General features: G+C 37.7%; 1 protein-coding gene and 1 long non-coding RNA gene across 5 annotated transcripts in view; one reads left to right on the top strand and one right to left on the bottom strand.

Moving 5' to 3' along the window:
• The window catches only part of RAD50 (RAD50 double strand break repair protein), a 107,574-nt gene that overhangs the window by 77,447 nt on the left and 11,783 nt on the right, over positions 1-18,344 (top strand). For 2 of the 4 annotated variants that reach the window (XM_086410329.1, XM_086410328.1), the window contains 2 exons: positions 2,000-2,127; positions 4,021-4,245. In XM_086410329.1, coding sequence (XP_086266455.1) covers positions 2,000-2,127; positions 4,021-4,245 — 353 coding nt within the window. Of the gene's footprint in view, positions 1-1,999; positions 2,343-4,020; positions 4,246-18,344 lie in introns of all 4 variants that reach the window. The other 2 variants (XR_015166886.1, XR_015166887.1) reach the window with 2 other exon arrangements.
• LOC147368898 (uncharacterized) lies at positions 2,267-16,855 on the bottom strand. The gene is made up of 2 exons (XR_015166890.1): positions 16,730-16,855; positions 2,267-2,848 (listed from the first exon to the last, which is right to left on the bottom strand). It is a non-coding gene; the product is annotated as an uncharacterized LOC147368898 (long non-coding RNA).

Genomic DNA, 18,344 nt, shown 5'->3' with positions numbered 1-18,344 from the left:
AATTTACTCCACAGAATTTAAAAATTTGGAAGTTTAATAATCTTCCTCATTTTTCAGATGAAGGAAACTGGAGGTGACCTGACTTGCCAAAGGTCATAAAAGTAACAGAGTCGAGCTTGACCCTACATTGTCAAATTGCTAGTATAATGGAAAAACAGTTTTATGACTGCATCTAGTTTTCTCTGATACTTTATCTCCTTCCTCTGATATTTTATATTTTGAAGACTGTAACTGGAATTTTTACTGCTTAAAGTACAGCACAGATTGGACCCAAAAAATATTTCACTAGCTTATTGAGCTAAGCACTGTATTTAGTACTTTTTATATACAATAACTATTTTAATATTCAAAGTAATTCTCTTGACAGGTGGTATTATTATCCCTATGTTACAAGTAAACTGAGGCTCAGAGAATTTAAACTAGTTTGCCCGAGTCATCCTGTTTGAAAGTTGCAATGCTGAGATCTGAGCCTAGGTATACCTGACTTCAAAGCCTATATACTCTTTAACTACTGTGCTGTATACTGTCTTCCTGAATGAAAAAGCAATCAGAAGCTGACCTGAAAGAAAGAAATCTCTAGCTTTCTGGTGACCGTGCAGGCTAACAGACCAGGAACATTATTTCACGCAAAAAATCAGTCTCACCTAAGAATGTGATAGCCCTTCAGAGAATCCTTTCAGGTATTCATGAAAGCAAATTCCTTTGTTCTGTTAGATAAAAGCAAGCAATGCCACATTCTTTTGTTCCTAATAAGGAAGAAGTATAAGCATAGTCCCCCATGGAAGAATCTTAGGAAGTCATAGCAGCTGTGGTGGTACATTAGGTTGCCTTGGCAACAAAAGGTAGTTTACAACTGTATCATTTTCGTCGTCTCTAGCTTATAATGATGCCTTTAATAGATATGTATAATTTACATTATTAGTTCTAGGAAGACTGAAAGGAGCCTTAATGAAGTTTAAAAAAAAAAAAAACCAGCAAAACTTGGAATAGTGATTTATAGATGGGCAGGATTGGATGTGAACATTAAGCATGTGAGAGAAGTGGCTTCCCTTCTGATCTCCCACTTCCCAAAACCGTGGTGACTCTGGTGTCATTACTTTGGCAACAAAATGTTATCAAAGATCTGCCTCCTCCCCTCACCCCCACTTCCCTCCACACTGAGTTTTTCTCAGGTTGCTGTAGAAGGGTCTTCTTTGAAAAGGCCTGACTCCAAACTTAAGGTAAATTTTTTATATTCAGGCTCTTTTGGGCCAAGCCACCATTTTTTTGCAGGAAGACTTTTTCTCCCTAAGCTGCAAAGAGTCAACTTATAAATTGTATTCTGTTCGTCTCTTGACAACATAGTCCATTATAATCACCAGGGAAACTACTGAAATAATTGTGGTGCTGCTGCCACCAGATGATTTAATGGTTGCTTTTTAAGGACAAAACTACTCAACAAGAACAGCTAAATTTAAAGTTTTTCAGTTCAATTCAGTGGCCAGAAAAAAATGTCTTCAAGTATATAGACATACTATTTTTGTGAAATTTCTTACTGCCTTGTCAGCTTGAAGGTAAAGGTCTTATCCAACATACAGTATATAATGGTCTTGGCACATGTTAGTAGACAAATACAACTAGGGAAAAAAAGTGGGGGAGTAAGAGTAAGAGTAGTCTTACTCTCTTGTATCTCTTAGATCAGTGGGCTCCATTTTGAGGTTCTGAGGAAAGATGATCCTATGGGGCCTAGGTATGAAATACTGAAAATCTAGTTGTAGCGTTTTCTCTCATCATTTAAATGTCTGTTTTGTGTGTATATGGGCCTTCCAGATTTGTCTAGGCCTGGAGGTCCCTTTACACTGGCTTCTCCCTCTGCCGAGTTACATGTGAGTCTAAGGCAGAATTAGACTCATTAGACTCAGAATTCATAGCAGGTAACTGCCTGTTGCTAGTTACCTGCTATGAATCACATGTTGGTAACTTGATTGTTTTTGTTAATGAATTTAATATTTACATTTAGATACAAGAAAGGTGGCTACAGGATAACCTTACTTTAAGAAAAAGAAATGAAGAACTAAAAGAAGTTGAAGAAGAAAGAAAACAACATTTGAAGGAAATGGGTCAAATGCAGGTTTTACAAATGAAAAAGTGCGTTTTTAAAAATATTTAGTTTAAATAAAGGTCCTTATTATTGACATGTGAAATATATTCAATGCATTTTTTTTTTTTTTAAAGAATTTAAACCTGTGGCCAAAGTGTCCTTTCAAACTTGAAAGAAGGTGGGCACTTGCATACAAATACGTTTAATGGCTTTATAAACCAAATTACTGAAGAAGTAGTAACACAGAATTTATAGTCACATTGTAAGTATGCAGTGATAGCCAGTATTAAAAATACCTAATTCACAGACTTTAGCAAGCCTGCTTCACAAGTTAATGATAGAAAGACTATCTGGCCTCTGAACCCTGCCTGGGTCAGTGCTTACGCATTCTGTAATTGCTAGTGGAGCTACAGCCAGTTCTTTGTCCTTGGTGACCCATTGTACATGGTCCCGGGTATAATTATGTGCCAGCCAGAGCATTTGATTAATTAGATTCTTCTTTCATCTGGTTTGTTGATACTTACTATAGTTGCTATCTTCCTGCTACAGCAGAAAAGATTTTATTCTTGGTTTCTTTGCCTTAGGAATTCTGTAGGAAGCTGGTTGATGCTGAGGCATTAGTCTGGTGTTAAAGGTTGTACTAGCCAGAGTTTTTGGTCCCACCTCAGCTGGTTAGATATACTCATTCATTCAGCCATTCCTTATGGAATTTTCATTTTTCTTCTTGACTTCACAAAGAAATCTGGATCAAAGAATGCTTATGTTTTTCTGAAAGATATAATAAATTGAAATTTAATTTAGTTATTAAAACCTAACAAATAGTTACTCCTGTGTTATTGTAAGTTCTCTTGGTTTGGCCATTTTCAATCTCATATATCAAGGAAATAAGACTTAACTAGAAGAGCTCTTTATCTTTCAGCCTGTTTGTTTTTTATGCATTAGGACACTGAGACCCAGAAAAAAAAGATAATAGGAAATTAGAATGAAAGCCAGGAACATGACCCAGATATCCTAGCTTCCAGGCTGCACTATTTAACATTGTAATGTTGGTGCTCTTGGTGCCAAGTTGGGCGGGGGGAAAGCTTATAGAAAAAGCCTTTAAATGAAACCGTATATTCCTTGCTACTAAAGACCAAAATCAGATATTTTTATAATTCCTTCTGTAATTGGCACGTAAAAGTGCTTTTCACATTCATTCAGACTGCTAAGCACAACTGCTCTTTTTCAAACCTGTCTTCAACCAGGACACAACAGCAGTGTCAACAAAACAGAAATCAGGCCAGTTCTTTAAGTATATTCATAAACTTGAGAGGCGTGCTTGGCAAATAAGAGGACATTTAATAAGTAATTGTTGAATGAAAATTTTTAAAGCATATGTTAAAATCTGCATTACCTACCAAGTTATGATAAAAGTTTAAGTATTTTACTTTTTGATCAGTGTGATGCTTTTTATACTTATGTAAGAGAAATTTTGTTTTCATAGAGGAAAATAAACTATTAGTAGTATTACTGCATAAATTAATAGTTTGAGATAAAATTGTATTTTGTCTAACATACTGTGAACAAACTGATGAAACCTGTTAGTAACTGCTCAGAGTTGTGCACTTAGTTCACAATGAGAAGTTCGTAAATTTGTAATATTAATCGCCAGAAGTACTTTACTTAGGTTAATGTGTAAACATCAGGAACTTTTTCAGTGTTCACGTGTTATGAGAGTACTTTATTCAGCACACACAAATCAGCTATTTAGAAACCTGGATGCTTCAGAGATGTGAGAAGAAGCAAGTTTTCTGTAGTACTGAAGCCGTAAAGAAAAAGCAAGGGGAGACTGTTCTGACCGCAAAGAGGGTGACTCATTGATCTAGCTGAAGAAACCTGGCTTTTCTACTGTAGGCTGCTAAAATCTAAAAATGGTCCTCATTTGTTATTTTCCCTCCTAGTGAACATCAGAAGCTGGAAGAAAAAATAGACAATATAAAAAGAAATCACAGTTTGGCAATAGGACGACAGAAAGGTTATGAGGAAGAAATTATTCATTTTAAGAAAGAACTTCAAGAACCTCAATTTCGGGATGCTGAGGAAAAGTACAGGGAAATGATGATTATTATGAGAACAACAGAGCTTGTGAACAAGGATCTGGACATCTATTATAAGACCCTTGACCAGTAAGTACTGGGGATTTGGTTCCTACTGCAATCAGTATCAACTAGCATAATTTAGTCTTACCACTCCCTTTTAACTTTTTTAATGTATTTCATACCTAGCAGAGAATAGAAAAATATATGTATGTATGTTAAGTAAAGCATGCTTACTTAAATTACGAAATTAAGTTATAAGGCATATTAATATTAACGAGCATCATGATCCCACCCCCATACCCAATCTGAGAACTCCACCATTATCACTAACTACTGTCCACTGAGATGCTCCTCCTCATCTCAACCACTTGTCATCCCCACTCCCCGTAACTGCTGACACAGATTTTTCCTATCTCTGCCTTTAAAAAAATAATTTTGTAAAGTGTATCACTTTTTTAGCTTTTTTTAAAAAATGATTTTGTTTTGTTTTGCTTTTATTAAGTTGCTTATAGCTATGGTTTATGCATTTTCAGTGCTGTACAGAATTCTGTTGTGGAAATATACCGTAATGTATCCATTTTCTGGTAGATGGAGTTTGGGTTGTTGCCAGGCCTTTGCTAATCTAACCCTTATTGCCAGGAGCATTTGTCGTGTTGTGGAGTAAAAATGAAGAGATTCTCTGGAGTACACGTGGGAGTAAAATTGCTGGGTTGCAGGGTATGCTCAGTTTCACAAAATAATGTTAAATTATTTTCCAAAGTAGTTTTAATGATTTATACCACTAACAGGATATAATAGTTACCTTTGATGTATGTTGTGACATTGATTTTGCCGATTTTGTTTTTGCAGTTTAATGGGTTTTAAATGATAAATCATTGTAGTCTTCATTTGTAAGTTCCTTGATTTAAAAAAAAAATTTATTTCGGTTTTGCTGGGTCTTCATTACTGTGGGGCGTTTTTTTCTAGTTGTGGGGAGTGGAGGGCTACTCTCCAGTTGTGTTGTGCGGCTTCTCTCATTGCGGAGGCTTCTCTTGTTATAGAGCACAGGCTTTAGGGTGTGTGGGCTTCAGGAGTTGCCATCCCTGTGCTCCAGAGCATAGGCTCAGTAATTGTGGCACACAGGCTCTCTAGTGGGGGCAGATGGGTTTTAGTTGCTCTACTGCTCTGGGATCTTCCTGGACCAGGGGTTGAACCTGTGTCTCCTGCACTGGCAGGCCGATTCTTTACCACTGAACCACGAGGAAAGCCTTGCTGTCCCTTGATTTCTAATGATGCTGAACATCTCTGATCATGTTTTTTCTTTGAAATATTTGTATTTTGTACCCATTTTTAATGTATTATTGATGGTCTTACAGATTTGCATGTGTTCTTTTATCTTTTCTGAATTTTAATTTTTTGTTATAGGTGTTATAATTATCAGGTTTTTTATATTTATCTTTTTACTTTCTTATAGTGTCTTTTAGTAAACAGATTTAATTCTTAGGTAGTTACATTTACTCATCTTTTTAGGTTAGCTCTTTTGTGTCTTTTTTAAAAAATCCTTCCCTATTCCTATATTTTCTTCTAAAAGTTTTAAAGTTTTGCTTTCACACTCAAATACATCTAAGTATCTAATTCTAAATTGAATTTTGTGTACAGTATAAGGTAGGAATCCAATTTCATTTTTTTCCTATGGATACCAGTTTCCTGGCTACTATACCATGTGTTGCATGGGTCATTTCTGGGTTTCATAATTCATTGGTCAATTTGTGCCATTACCAAGATTGTCTTAATTACTATAACTTTACAGTATATTTTAGTGCATGGGAAAATTTTATTTTTTATTCAGTCTGTCCATCTTTGTCTTTTTTGGAATATAGTTGCTTTACAGTGTTGTGTTTGCTGTACAACAAAGTGAATCAACTCATTTTTGTCTTTTAACTAGTGAATTTAGTCCATTCATTTCATTGTGATTGATTACTTAGTTGTATTTATTTGGTTTTTTTCCTACTTCCCTGACTTCTATGGGATTGGTTTATTTTTCTTTATTCATCTTTCCCCCCTTCTTTGGGTTGTAAATAATATGCTTTAGTTATTATGTTTCCCTTTACTTTTTTTTAACATTCATATTCGACCTAAAAATCAAGTGTTTTTGATTCCCAAAGGGGTCCTAGAGCAACATTACCGGCATCACCTTGGAACTTACTAGAAATGAAAATTCTCAGTCTCCACTCCAGATCTGTTACATTAGAAATATTAGGGACAAGGCTTAGCACGCCGTGCTTTAACAAGCCTTCCAGGTGATTACAATGCACATCGAAGTTTAAGAACCATGGCTCCGATATGACTTGCTTTACGTTCTTCCAAAATGTTCATTTCTCCTATCTGCTGTGTTTCTATTGCCTGGTATTTTCATTTAACCTCATTTTTATATGTCAGATTAGAAAATAATTAATGTGGTTCATAGTCAGTGCTTATTCATAAACCCACATGTTTACCAATTTCTTACAAATCTCATTCCCTCCTTCTTTAGGTTCAGTTTCTTTCTTTTTTTGAAGTATATCCTTTAATAGTTTTTTCAGTGAAGAATCGTGAGTAGTAAATTCTTTTTCAGTCTGAAAATCTTTGCTCTCAATCTTGATACTTTAGGTGAGCACAGAGTTCTAGATTGAAAGGATGTTTTTTTCTTTCAGTACTTTGAAAATATTCCATTTCTTCTTGATCTCCATGATTGCTGTTGAGAAATCATTCTAATTATTCCTTTGGAAGTAACCTGCCTTTTTCTTCTGGTCCTTTTAAGAGTTTTCCCTTATCTCTTGTATTCTGCATTTTTTTTGGAGTGTGTCTAGATGTAGGTTTACTAGTTCTATTTAAGAATTATGCCTATTGATCTGAAGATTGATACCTTTCATTAATTTTGGAAAATTCTCATGTATTCTCTCTTCAGATATTATCCTTTCCCCATTTCTTAACTATTTCTTACCTCCTTCATTTGTCATTGGACATAAATAAACCTTATTCTTTCCTCCACATTGCTTAATGCCTCTTGCATATACTGGTAATTCCCTGGGTAACACCCTGATGAAGACCTTCCAGTGCACAGATTCTTTAGCTGCTGCTTATACTGCCTGTTGAGGTGTCCATTTTTAATCTGCTTTTCATTTCAATATTTCAAGACATTTTTCAATTCTGTAAGTTTTATTTTACTCATTTTCAGAAATTTTTATTTTTCTTAATGTATTTTCTCCTTAGTGTTTTGATTCCTTCTCGTATGTCTTTTGGGCCTTCCCTGCTGGTGCAGAGGGTAAAGCGTCTGCCTACGATGCGGGAGACCTGGGTTCAGTCCCTGGGTCAGGAAGATCCTCTGGAGAAGGAAATGGCAACCCACTCCAGTACTCTTGCCTGGAAAATCCCGTGCACGGAGGAGCGTAGGAGGCTACAGTCCATGGGGTCGCAAAGAGTCGGACTCATTTTAAATATAGATTATATTCTTTTTCACAGTCATTTTTTTATTTCACACTTTTAGGAGTCTATTTCTGCTGTATTCTGTGCTGACTCTAGCTCTAGGGAATTATTTCTTATGTTTCATGTAGTATTTAATTGTAAAGTCATCTTTAATGGTGACTTTTTTTCCTCTATGAAGCGCCCCTGTGACTTTTTTATGTGGATGTCCTTCCACTTGGTTGTTTTGTTATCTATTAGGCACTCTAGGGCTAACACTGGTCTGAATCTAGTTTTTGTGTTAATGTTTCAATTTGGAAGTTCCTGAACTACACTGGTGGTATAATAAAGGACCTTAAACTCTTGGAAGGGATTTGCCAGGACTTTGAACTCTCAGATTACTAATTTTCCACTTTTTCACTGAAGTTACTATTCAAGAGTCTCAGCCTTTATGTTGGGAGTCACCTGTCTTTGCCTCACTTGGGCCCTATACCTCATCTTCTGTCCTAGGTGAGAATACCTAAACCCTGGGTTATGAAAATAATAACTAAATTCAGCTGCAGTTATCATATCACACACTGACCATTCTGGTTTTTAGTTCTCTGTTTCCACCACATAGAGAGTTGCCTTTCTTGTAAACTGAGCTATACTGTAAAATAATTTTTGTTCTAAATTTGTCTAGGATTTCTAAGTATTTTATCAAGAGAATGATCAGTTACCTTAGATTTTGTTTGTTACTGTTTTCTAAAAAGGAATATATCCTCCTCGATAGAATCTATGTTTTAAGGCTTCTTCTGGAAAGAGCCTAGTGAACAGACCAGCCTCAGCGTTGGGAATCAGACCACAAGGCTCAGGAGGACAGGAACACCCCACTTTTCAGTATGAGGATTCTTCTAGTTCATGATGATAGCAAGGGTGGCCCCAGAATCACTTAGCTGTAACTCTGGCATGTACAGGTTTTGGAGAGTACATAGTCTTTTAAGATAAGCGAAAACTGGAACTGAGCCAATTATGTTAGTCATTTTTAAAAATAAATACTAGTAAGATTTTTGTTGGATTAAGTTCGGCTTCTGTAATGAAGGAACACATCTTTTGTCCTCGTTCTCAGTGAGCGAATAGGTTAACATTACAATGCTCCTTGGGTTCAGAAAGGCTCATGGATATGTATGTCTGTACCAACTAGGAACTTTTGGTTTTAACATCTTCAAATATTGAAATCTCCCCTAGATTTTTAGGTCCAGCAGTTTAAGTTGTTGAGATTTCATGTTCTGAAATAAGAGCAAATGCAGGACATTATTAAAGAGTCCTTGCCTGGTAGACTATTACATATACAACATTTGTCTTTTTTTAAAAAAACTTCCATAATTCTTTTTAGTATATCCAGCTATAGGCATATATGCCTGTAGAAGGCTTATTACTTTTTGAATTCTTTAACAGCTGATGCTGTGTGTGTGGTAAACGTTCCAAACATTTGTTGAGTGCTAAGGAATAGGAAACCCAATCCTTACTGGCAAGTTTATTTGAAGAGACAAAAATCGAAACAGGTTTTTATCAGTAAAAATCTGTACAGAATAGGATAACTTAACTTGGTTTTGATGAAAAAATTAAGCTGAGTCTTAAACAGCAAGAACTGTTTGTATAAAAGTTGATAAATTGTACCTTTTCGAGGCCTGAAAAAAAATCCATAATTTGTTAAAAGTATTGTCTCTAGTCTCTAGAGATTATCTGAATGTGACTTGACATTGAGCAAATTATTTAAATACCCTGAGCTTCCGTTTTCTTATCTATAAAACAAATTTTTTTAAGTCCATTATAGCAGTCATTGTAGAGTCAAAATTAAAAGGGAAACTCACAGGCCATTTAGTCCGGCTCTCCTTGTCATGTTACAGTCTTTAATGTATATTGTTAAATTCTCTATTTCTTAAGGGCACTAAGGAACTTGACCAAGAAAGCGTAGGTTTTATCTAAAGCGTATGTTTCTTTCTAAACGTGCTTTAAGACTAAATTTCTCAGGCAGGGGCTGTGCAGAGGAGATACTAATAGTAATTAAATACTTAATATGTGTTGCTCAGTTGTTTCCAACTTTTTGCGACTGCAGCATGCCAGGCTTCCCTGTCCGTCACCAGCTCCCAGAGCCTACTCAAACTCATGTCCGTGGAGTTGGTGATGCCACACAACCATCTCATCCTCTGTCGTTCCCTTCTCCTCCTGTCTTCAATCTTTCCCAGCATCAGGGTCTTTTCCAGCTAGTCAGTTCTTCGCATCAGGTGGCCAAAGTATTGGAGTTTCAGCTTCAACATCAGTCCTTCCAATGAATATTCAGGACTGATTTCCTTTAGGATAGAGTGGTTGGATCTCCTTGCAGTCCAAGGGACTCTCAAGAGTCTTCTCCAGCACCACAGTTCAAAAGCATCAATTCTTCGGCACTGAGCTTTCTTTATAGTCCATCTCTCACATCGATACCTGACTACTGGAAAAATCATAGCTTTGACTCTACAGATCTTTGTTGGCAAAGTAATGTCTCTGTTTTTTAATATGTCTGTTACAGCTTTCCTTCCAAGGAGCAAGCATCTTTTAATTTCATGGCTTCAGTCACCATCTGCAGTGATTTTGGAGCCCAGGAAAATAGTCTGTCACTGTTGCCATTGTTTCCCCATCTATTTGCCATGGAGTGGTGGGACCAGATGCCATGATCTTTGTTTTTGGAATGTTGAGTTTTAAGCCAGCTTTTTCACTCTTCTCTTTCACCTTCATCAAGAGGCTCTTTAGTTCCTCTTCACTTTCTACCATATGGGTGGTGTCATCTGTGTTAGCCATAATTTAATTGAATTCTATCTCGACAAACTATGGAAAATTCTGAAAGAGATGGGAGTACCAGAACACCTTACCTCCTGAGAAATCTGTATGCAGGTCAAGAAGCAACAGTTAGAACCGGCCATGGAACAATGGACTGGTTCCAAATTGGGCAAGGAGTATGTCAAGGCTGTATATTATCACCCTGCTTATTTAACTTATATGCAGGTTATATCATGAGAAATTCTGGCTGGATGAAGCACAAGCTGGAATCAAGATTGTTGGGAGAAATATCAATAACCTCAGATATGCAGATGATACCACCCTTATGGCAGAAAGCCATCACTTCATGGCAAGTAGATGGGGAAACAGTGGAAACCATGACAGCCTTTATTTTCTTGGGTTCCAAAATCTCTGCAGATGGTGACTGCAGCCATGAACTTAAAAGACGCTTGCTCCTTGGAAGAAAAGCTCTGACCAACCTAGCCAGCATATTATAAAGCAGAGACAATACTTTGCTGACAAAGGTCCATATGGTCAAAGCTACAGTTTTTCCAGTAGTCAGTTTTGGATGGGAGAGTTGGACCATAAAGAAAGCTGAGCGCCAAAGAATTGATGGTTTTGAACAGTGGTATTAGAGGAGACTCTTCAGAGTCCCTTGAACTGCAAGGAGATCAAAACAGTCAATCCTAAAGGAAATCAGTCCTGACTATTCATTGGAAGGACTGATGCTGAAGCTGAATAAAGCTCCAGTACTTTGGCCACCTGATGCAAAGAAATGACTCGTTGGAAAAGACCCTGATGCTGGGAAAGACTGAAGGCAAGAGAAGGGGATGACAGAGGATGCGATGGTTGGATGGCATCACCAACTTCTTGGACTTGAGTTTGAGCAAGCTCTGGGAGTTAGTGGTGGTGGACAGGGAAGCCTGGCATGCTACAGTCCATGGGGTTGCAAACATCAGTCACAACTGAGCGACTGAACTACTGGTATAGACCTGTAAAGAGCAAGTATTCATCAGAGAGATCAAGCAGACTGTCCAAAATTACCAAAATATTGGTAGCGATAAAATTAGATCTCAGAACTAAGGCCTTTCTATTCCCACTGTGCTGTGCTACCACCATCCATCCCCCCTTTTTTAACCTTTAAAAAACAAATATTTATATTAAGAATTTTCCTTTTACTTAACTCACACTTCTTGGTTAAGAGCCACAATAGTCAATTTATATATTTTATACCTCCTCAGCAAACTGTGTATATATGTATGTGCAAAATATATCTTGTCGTGTGCATTAGGACTTCGTTCAATTAAGATTTGAGTGCTTGTACGTTTGGTAAGGTTTAGATGTTGTGTACTAAGTATGTAGAGATGAAGAAACAGAAAGTTCAGAAATAAATCCGTAAATGGTGAAAATTAACCATGATGATGGGAATAACTGAGGGTCTACTTTAGGCCTTTTCTAAGGCAGGATCTTTTTTGAGAATGTGACATTTAAGCTGGAATGTGATTCATGCAAGATATGCAGAAAGCGGAGACGCAGGCATTCCAGATGGAGAGATAACTCATGCAGAGGCCCTAAGACCAATACAAACATGAGGTGTTCGAGGAATAGGAAGCAGGCAAGCGTGCCTGGCTACAGTGAGCAGGGGAATCAGGTCAGAGGGGAATGGTTCCCAGAGCGTGCCATGCCTTGCAGCCTTGGTTAATAGTTCAGTTTTATTCTAAGTGTGATGAGAAGTCACTGGAGTGTTTGAAGCAGAGAGGTAGTATAACCTGATTCATAATTGGAAGAAATCACACTTGCTGTGTGGAGAATGGATTGTGGAGGCACCCAGGAGAGAGTGGTGGACTGGACTAGGATGGTAGCAGTGGAAATGGAGAGAAGTAGATGGGCTCAATTTTTGTTTTGGAAATAGAGTTGACAGGTCTTGCTTCTGAACTGAATGTAGGGGAGGAAAGAGGGGGGGAAAGGAAGACTGATCCTACATATTTTTTCACAAGCAATAGGATGACCGACTCGATGGACGTGAGTTTGAGTGAACTCCGGGAGATGGTGATGGACAGGGAGGCCTGGCGTGCTGCGATTCATGGGGTCACAGAGTTGGACATGACTGAACGACTGAACTGAACTGAGGATGTTGGGGGAGCAAATTCCCACTCCCTGAAATGGGCAGGATTGGGGAGGAGAAAGTGTTTTGGACACTTGAAGTTTGAGATGCACTTTAAGTAGAAATGTCAGGCAGGCAGTTGGATCTATAATTTAAAGTCTAGAGTTCAAGGGGAAGCTATACATTTAGGAATTATCAGGACTGATGCTGAAGCTCAAACTCCAATACTTTGGCCACCTCATGCAAAGAGTTGACTCATTGGAAAAGACCCTGATGCTGGGAGGGATTGGGGGCAGGAGGAGAAGGGGACGACAGAGGATGAGGTAGCTGGATGGCATCACCGACTCGATGGACATGAGTCTGAGTGAACTCCGGGAGATGGTGATGGACAGGGAGGCCTGGCGTGCTGCGATTCATGGGGTTGCAAAGAGTCGGACACGATTGAGCGACTGAACTGAACTGATGTAGTATTTAAAGCCATGGAATGAGATTACTAAGTGTGGAATAATTGTGGATAGAGATGGGAAGGGTCCCAAAACTCATGTTTACTAACGGAGTGAAGAAGTAGCTGATGAAGAAAGAAAAAAAAAAAAATTAAAAGGCATAGTAGCTTGAAAACCAAGGAAAGAAACTATTTCAGGAATCTAATGTTATTGAGAGATCAAATGAGATAAGGACCAAGAAGTAACCCTTGATTTGGATAAAATGGAGAATGTTCATGACTTTGAGGAACAAACTTAGTGGCATGGTTGGAACTGAAGCCTTAGAGTTGAGTGAGGAGACGGCAGATGGCAAGAGATGAAGACAGTGAGTACAGTAAACTCTTTATTAAAAAAAAAAAACAACTTCGTTGTGAAGAGTAGCAGGAAAACGGGGTTAGGTATGTAGACTGCTTTTATCCTAAATCTTTTTTTTTTTTTTTTTAATCCTAAATCTTAAGTTTAGGTAATTCTGCTACAAAGTAGCTCTTCCTCTTAGTACACTGGCTTGCAGACCTGGGGTTTCATAGATGTTAACTGAATGGAAAACTGTACCTAGAAGCCCTCCAGCTAACCCTGCAAGACCCTGAGAGCACTGACAGCAGGAACAAAAATTCCCTCAGTGAGGCACCTGTTGATTGAAAAAAAAAAAAATCCCTGTTCTGTTCTCTCTGGGGAGATAGAAATATGCCCTGTTTTTCCTGTAAAGTTGTAACTGCTCAGTAGGAGACCATGGTAGGTGGTCCACAGGCTGTATTGACCTGGGCCATGAATAATGAAGGAAGGGCATTTCAGTAGAGAAAAGAGCCTCAATCATGGAGGCATCACACTGAGCAGAGGGCGGGCATATGTGGGAGCTTGTGGGGTTGGGGAGGTACAGGGGTGCTTCCCAGCAATTTAGGCTTGCCTCAGAAACAAAGGCAGGCTGTTTACTGAGTCCTGTTGTCCGGCAATTAGATGGATTCTTCTAAATGAGCAGAAAAGAAGTGGTACAGATTTCCCCAAAATTGAGTGTTTGTGGGCTTATGCTTGCAGCTCTTCTTAAGGTTTATATTAGGAGCCTTAAATTTGCCTTCTCACCTAGAAGAAGAAAGCAAGGTCCAAAATTTCCCTCATTGTCTCACCTCTTAGAAGAAGCATGCAGTCGTCGTAATTGTGCATTCATCTATCTATTTAAGATAACACAGGAAATTAACAGTGCATTTTCAAGAAAAGCTGATTACCATCTGTTATTAGTAATCATCTAAAACCATCACTGATTGTCAGCATTACCAGTGGTCAGAGACACACTCGACAAGGGGAAAACATCCATTATTCAGAATTTACTGTCCCTTATCCACTCCCTTAAAAGAGCCATCAATTAAAATTAAGTGATTTTGGAATATATCATTCAAAGTACACTGTTCTGCCCTATCCCCAAAATGTTACACTATTTTCCCCCAAATGTGGAGTGTTGAATATTAAGTCATACTTCTTCTGAGACTCAGTGGAGACATGTAAGTTTTATATCCAGGGCAGCCAACTCTCTCTGAGTCTCTTCAGAACCCGGCTTCTTACACTCAATGAGGGCTTGATGCAGGACTCACCTCATGGCTATCATTCTCATTCTTATCTTAAATACAGCACGGTTTCACATCAGCCCCCATAGCATCAAACAAGTAGATTATAAAACCCAATGATAGCTAGTGGCATTTCACAATGACTTGCAGGTTTTTTAACCAAATATTTATCAACCACTGTAGCAATAGTGGTTGACCCATTACCTGAATTTTAAAAGCTGATATTTGGGAGTCTGGTCAAAGGAAATTACAGCAGTTCAATAATTTCAAGGGTTTTAGGAAATTAGTTTAATAGTCTTAAAGGTTTTATCTAGAAAAAGAGGACATTTTTCTTATAAATGTGCAGCTTAGGATTGGCAAGTTAGGGATTTTAAAGTGTGCTAAGTAATAAAACTCACTGCTAGTTTGGAACACAATACTCAGTAGAATGTGATACTCATCATATCATTTCCCTTATACTAGAGGGCTTCCGCTGGCCTATATGTAGGAAGACAGGAAGTTCTCATGGTGGTAACTACAGTAGGGAAGAGTATTCAATATAATAATGAACAACAAAATTGATCTTAGCCAGTTTTCTGGCAACCTGTATATCTCAGGAAGTGAAGCGAAGCAAAGTAAAAGGTGCTCAGTCGTGTCCAACTCTTTGCAACTCTGTGAACTGTAGCCACCAGGCTCTTTTGTCCATGGAATTCTCCGGGCAGAAATACCAGAGTGTGGAACTAATGAGTGAAGAAGCATATGAGAAATACATAAAATCTATTGAGAGAAAATGGAACCCCTAAATAAACTAGTTTGAAACAACTTAATCTAGCATAGTTGTCTTAAAATTAGGGGTGGATATGTATTTAAAAGCAACTTTTAGGAAAAGAAACCACTTGTAACAATGTTTCCTGAAGAAAATACCCCTTAACTTCCTAATAACTTCAGAGAAACACTGCATCTTTTTGACAGCACCCTATGATTTTTAGGCTAGGTGCCAGTTACAATATTCAAAATTCCTGAAATTATCTGTGGTAAAACTAGTTATAAAAATTATGTAATTCAAGGATAACACAGTTATCTTAAGCCTTATATAATTTTGTAACTTGCTTACAGCCATCCCTGGATTTGGGTCAGAATTATCTTCCCACTAGAAATAACTGGCAGGAGAGAAAAGTTTGTTTGTTGTATAGCATCCAGTAAAGAATATTACTATCTTAATTTTGCAATACACTGTGTTTGCTGGTGCTATTTTTACACAGTGAAGCAACAGCCTTGCAGGAGAATAAGAAACAATTTAATAATAAAATATTTCAACTTCTTAATTTTAAAAAAATACTGGAGTGGGTTGCCATTTCCTCCTCCATTTGGTACAATTTTATGTGCGAGGATGAGAATAGTATTGTTGGAAAAAGTCTTTGTAAGTATTATCTTTTCTCTGCTTTTATTAGGAAGGCTCGTCTTTGACCCCTTCAATATTTACTGAAATAGCTTGAGTTATGGGGAAATCCAGTTCAAAATTTGCCATTGTACATGCATTTCTGACTTTGAATAGCAAAATGGTAACTAACCTTCGTCGGTAGTTGGAGCCCTGGAGATGGCTTAAATATGAAAGGTGTAACATTTGAAAAGGTGTTTGTCTGGCAGGTTAGGTTTTAGTCTACCTGTTTTCTGACCACTCCATTTCAGGCATTCAGTTCTCTGCTAATGACCAAGTCCTGTGATGATTTTAAAACTGGCCAGAGAGCAGCAGCAAAAACTCTGAACTACTGTCCTGGGGATGCCCAACATGCTTCACTTGTGACTTTGAGAACCCATGTGTGCTTAGAAAGTAGACAGCTCCAAGGCTTGCAGAAGCTTTTTATTAAAGGCCCAAGAGTGGAGACAGTTTGACAGCTTAGAACAAAAAGGAAAATCATCTAGAAACTGCTGGGGCAGAAGCCATAGTGCAAAGAGGTGCTGACGGACAGGACGGTCAGCTTGGCATTCAGAGTTGTGTGTGTGAAGAAGGAAGAGGGACATGTATGAAAACAGCTCTACAGAGTACATTAGTTCATACTCCTTTTTCTGTCTTTCTCAATAGATTATTTTTTGAGCAGTTTTAGGTTCACAGTAAAATCGAGCAGAAAATACAGAGATTTCCCATACACCTCTGTCTCCAGCCTTCCCTGACCATAGCCTATCCCACAGTCATCCCTGACCAGAGTGGTACATTTGATGAACATCATACTCACCAAAATCTGTAGTTCACATTTGGGTTCACTCATGGTGTTCTGCATTCTCTGCAATTAGACAAATGTTTAATGACATGTAACTAGCCATGTAGCCTGGCGTGCTGCAGTCCATGGGATCCCAAAGAGCTGGACGCAACTGAAGAACAACTGCCCGTACAGTATCATATGGAATAGTTTCACCTGTACGAGTCCTTTTGTCTTTTGGCCTCATTGTGCCCCCTTTCAAACAGTAAATATGCTAGGCCTTTGTCATCTCTGAGGGTCACATTGTAAGACTTTCATGGATCACTAGAATTTAAATACCACTAAAACCATCCTTTGTCCTCATAAAATGCAATAGATTGTTACTGAGATTTTCAAGACAATCTTTCAGATTACCAAGAATATTTCAATATAAGATTGATTTATAAATCACTGTTTTCTTAGAACTTTTCATTTTGGGAAATCATTTTTCACAAAACATACACATAACATGCGTCAGTATTATATGCATTTAACTGAGTGACAGGCACACTCCAGGCACAGGTGGGGCTGATGCAGCTAGCCCAATGACATCTACTTACAGTAGTTTCCAGCCCATGAAATTTATATCTTTGCCTAAGCAGAATCAGAGTTTACTAGATGTCATGGACCTTCAAGGTGACTCTTAAGTGTTAACTCCCTGTAACATACAAGTGCTGTAATTTCTTCCTTTGTATATCATAATATTTGTACCACTTAACCCATTCAGCCTTGTATCACAGATATCTTTATTTCCTCTCTATCATTATTCTGCAAATTACAGAACATGGTTCAGATTGGGACTTGAAATTCCCTTGACAGGCTCTGACATTTATTCAGCAGTTCAGTAGAATTACACTGATGAGACCTTTTCATTGTCTTCACAGTGCTTTTGCATTATGTACACATTTGCTTTGTGTGAATGGTATCACATTGTAGATACTTTTTTTTCTCACTTTACCATGTGATGAAATTCATGTTTGTATAGGTAAATACCTCATTATTTTTAATGTCTGCATAATATTCTATAAGGTGGATGTTACCTACTTTATTTGACCACTGATAGACATATTGGAAGCCTTTAAATGTTTGCTACTGCAGATAGTGCTACAGTGTATGTCTTCTCACACTTGTGCAGATATATCAGAAAGATGGCTACTTAGAAATAAAGCTGCTGGGTCAGAGGGTATGTGCCTTCCAGAAGCACAAGGTCTGTTTCTACCAGTAGTGTATGAAAGTACCTACTTAAATGTATGACATTTCTTTATGTCTGCTTTACACATTATCAACTTTTAAAATTTTTGAGTCTTACACACAAAATGTTCTCACTTTACATTCCCCTGTTTAATAGTGAGGTTAAATGTCTTTTCATATGTTGGCTGTTTGTATTTCTTCTCCAGGAATTGTCCAGTCATATCTCTTTGCCAAGTTTTCTATTAGGTTGTCTTTTTCTAAGTGATTTGTGTTATTATTTTAAAATAGATTCTGGATATTAATCCTTTTCACATACAGCACAAGGAGTTTTTCCTAGTTTGTCACTTGTCCATTAGCTTTCTTGATGGTATTATTTATTTGTAGCTTAGTGTTTAGGTCAATAAATTTTTGGAATTTTAAT

The sequence above is a fragment of the Bos grunniens genome, chromosome 7 (assembly GCF_055505025.1).
Source record: "Bos grunniens cultivar Pamir isolate PY7600 chromosome 7, Bosgru_T2T1.0, whole genome shotgun sequence".
NCBI classification, from domain to species: Eukaryota; Metazoa; Chordata; class Mammalia; order Artiodactyla; family Bovidae; genus Bos; species Bos grunniens.
The sequence above is the reverse complement of the archived record's forward strand: the minus strand, read 5'-3'. Positions and strand labels throughout refer to the sequence as shown.